Source organism: Atta cephalotes (genome assembly GCF_000143395.1).
Source record: "Atta cephalotes unplaced genomic scaffold scaffold00063, whole genome shotgun sequence".
Lineage (NCBI taxonomy): Eukaryota > Metazoa > Arthropoda > Insecta > Hymenoptera > Formicidae > Atta > Atta cephalotes.
Window position 1 is genome coordinate 904,557 of NW_012130127.1, and position 3,631 is coordinate 908,187.

A 3,631-nucleotide genomic window follows, 5' to 3' on the forward strand; every position below is an offset into this window, starting at 1 on the left:
ATATATATATATATATATACATACATACACATACATATACATATATACTACATACATACAAATCAAACACTTTATATTATTTCACTTTTCAATGACAAAAATTTTGAATACAAGTTATAATTCAGTTCAAGTCTCTTATTTCTTGTAATTAGTCTCTCTTTCTCTCACTCTTCACCTCAAGTGTAAATTGAAAATCAATCATAATAAACGATATAAATCAGTTTTAATATCACATATGAAACGGTATTTCTAGTCTCTTCTTGCTGAAGAATTTCTTATTCATCTATATACGTATGCATACGTAGATAAATAAAAAATTCTTTTGCAAAAAACGAACACCGCTTTATAACTCGAAATTAATCGTATAATTAATTTTACGTAATTTTCCGAGACACAATTATGAACGACCAAATACATTTGATGCGACCAAATACATTTCATAAATAATTATAATTATTTAAAATTAAATAATTATCCAATAAATGTATAAGAATTAAATATAAATCTATGAAATACTTATAAACTTTTATAACAATTATTATTAATAACATTTATATTATACATTTAGCGTAACGTAATATATTATGAAATGCACATTGCTCAAATCCTTTTGTCAAAATCGATAAAAACATTTCCTCGAGATTATACTCTCACTCTGCCATTTTTTTTTAATTTCGTAGATTTTGTAGAGGTATGTCCTGCTTCTACACTAAATATACAAGATAATATCAGAAGTATCAAAGATTGCTCGCAAAATTACGACAGGTTGATAGGAATTATATTGGACGCGCATTATCTTTTGCTTCTTGTCACTTCGTTTTATTTAATGCCTTCCCACCCTCTCCCTCTATTTTTTTTTTTTAAAGAGCATCCTCCTTTGAACTATCAGTTAAGATTGGCATAATTTCACAGAATCAAATTCAATTTTAATATAGTTATTAAATAGATTTTTCTACCTTCTATTATTGTATTATAGTATTATTTTTATTTTTTCGTTTTGAGATTAATATTAATGGATCTCTCACTATCAATTTTATTATAAATATTAATATTATTGATAGATAAAAATTGTTGCAATAATTCTCCAAAATCTTTTGACTTTCTGGAAGAAAAAAAACATGAATCCTTGAAGCATTTATGTTCTAATATTTCATTACATTATTATTTTTGTGCTTTTATATCATTTATTATTAATAAAAGTATAATTATATTATTAAAAATTGTGCAAAAAACAGTATTATTTTATATAGAGATTAAAAGATGAAAATTCAAGTTTATTTTTCTACACAGCCTCAGCATAGGAAAACGATCCTTACATTTGACACCTAATATAAGGTCAATTTTCTTGTGTAACTACAACGCAAGAAGATGATTCTTGTGTTTCGGATACACTTGACGTAAAAATCTTTCTTCCCTACCTACAAGCATGAAAAGTCAACTCTATAAGATTATAGGGAGTTACAACCCGCTGATTGGGAGCGAGTTCTCGAGTATGCAATGACTTCCTCTTACTTTTCTCGGCGGTGGTTGCATGCTGAAGCGAGTTTTTCCCGCAGCGCCGGGGGTAGAGGAGGAGGAGGGGCAGTTTTGCTCTTACTTGCCCTCGCTCACTCGCGACTCACCCTCTATGCGCACACACCCCACGCACCCTCGTCGTGCACCTCTCGCGTGTCCGTACGCTACTGATCTCCTGCCCTCCTGAGGCCGTCGCCGGGGGTAGTACGTCTCTTATTGATCGTCCAACGTTCTAATAGCGCCTGCGCCTTCCCCGGGTCGGCGAACGACTTCCTTTTTGACGACCTACTAAGCCTCGAAAAGAGAGATGAGAAGAGCAGATAAGGAAAAGGGATTGATTGGAAGTCTTTATGATGATTTTAATCACTATATATAATTAGTCATTTGATATTAAAAATTGATTTTATTAACTGTACTGAAATATATTTTGCAAAGTAATGGTGAAAGATACACTCTATTTGTGTAGAGATAGGGATGAAAGCTCCATCTAGAATGTTGCGTCTATGTGTGTATCAATATTTTACAGTATCTTTTTTTATGTATAACGTGTTTTTAACTTTTTTTTTAAAACATGAACATTGTCAAATTAAGAGTTAAAGTTAAATATAAAATTATAAAAAGCAATCCATAATATTATATATTTTACGTTCAAACAATCTTAAGAACTTATATATATAAAGATAGATTAAACATCTTAAAATAAATTTGTAGAACCATGTAATTATAAGCCCAATATTATGCTTATTTATAAGTTTGTTTTTAAATTCCTTATATATTTCTGATGAATTTTCTATTTTAGAGAATATTTTAATAATATAGAACTCTTAATTATAATATATAAAATTGTAATATATAAAAGAAAAATTAATTTTAAGGGCTAAAAAGGGCAAAAATTTATTTATTGAGAAAAATCACATAATCAACTTTATTGATTATAATAGTATAAAAGGGAAAGACCGATGGTAGTAAAAGATGCGATAATAACATCGATCATATTTGCAATTATACACATAATACAAAAAAATCTATATACATTGAAACTTCGTAATAGCGAACTTTGAAATAGCGCACAACATCCCTTCCATACGTACTAAATGTACGTAAATAACAAGTGAGATAGCGGCAAAATCGGTCCCCAATACAGCCTCGAATTTCGTGAGTTAGAAGTTAAGCGGGGACAGTTTTGTTATTACGTTCAGAATCCAAACCACGCGCTATTATAAAGTTCCCGGACTGCAGCAATAAAAAAAACACAAATTTTAGATAACAAAATGTTAATATTTTTCAATAAATTCTATTTTATAAATTTATTTTAAGATGTTTAAAGTTCTCTATAACATCAATATCACATATCTTTGTTACAAAGCTTCAAAACATTTTTTAAAGTCTGTAATTGGAACACTGTTTAGAACATTCTTCTGAACATCTTTGATGTTTTGAAAATGTTTATCTTTCATGATGTTTTCAAGCTTTGGAAACAGTATAAAATCCGAAAGTTAGACGAATAGATGATTAATCTCAACAAAGCTTTTCTTAGCCAAAAAAGTTACATGACAATATCCCTGCATCCAAACCAATATCAACAATTTTAGCCAAGAAAAAGATTGTTAAGATTAGATCATCTTATTAAGGATTCCGGATCTGTCTTTTTCGGATTTCACGCTGTTCTCAAAATTCAAAAACATCATGAAAGGAAAATATTTTAAAAACATCGAGAATATCAGACAAATGTAACAGGTGCTTTCAGAATAGCATTTCAACTATGCGACTTAAAAAAAAAGCTTTGTATAAAAAATATATAAAGTTTATTGTGTAATACGTAACTACTTTGAAAAATATAAAACAATTTGTACTACTGTTACTACTGTATTTTACTATTGTACTTTTTTACTACTACTTCGGGAACTTTATTGTCAGACCGTGTGTATATGTGCGCATATGCACATACACACACGCGCGCGCGCGCGCATTTTGAAAATTGCCACATACGCATACACATGCACGCACGCATACACATGCACACACGCACGCACGCACGCACGCACGCACGCACGCACGCACGCACGCACGCACGCACGCACACACACACACACACACACACACACACACACTAAAA

General features: G+C 30.7%; 2 protein-coding genes across 2 annotated transcripts in view; both read right to left on the reverse strand.

The window, feature by feature from the left end:
- The window catches only part of LOC105623756 (F-BAR and double SH3 domains protein 2), a 21,797-nt gene extending 20,264 nt beyond the window's left edge, over window positions 1–1,533 (reverse strand). Inside the window, exon 1 of the mRNA XM_012205136.1 lies at window positions 1,513–1,533. Coding sequence (XP_012060526.1) covers window positions 1,513–1,533 — 21 coding nt within the window. The remainder of the gene's footprint in view (window positions 1–1,512) is intronic.
- A 1,177-nt stretch (window positions 1,534–2,710) lies between these two features.
- The window catches only part of LOC105623757 (BTB/POZ domain-containing protein 10-like), a 12,300-nt gene continuing 11,379 nt past the window's right edge, over window positions 2,711–3,631 (reverse strand). The window contains exon 6 of the mRNA XM_012205137.1: window positions 2,711–2,748. Coding sequence (XP_012060527.1) covers window positions 2,711–2,748 — 38 coding nt within the window. The remainder of the gene's footprint in view (window positions 2,749–3,631) is intronic.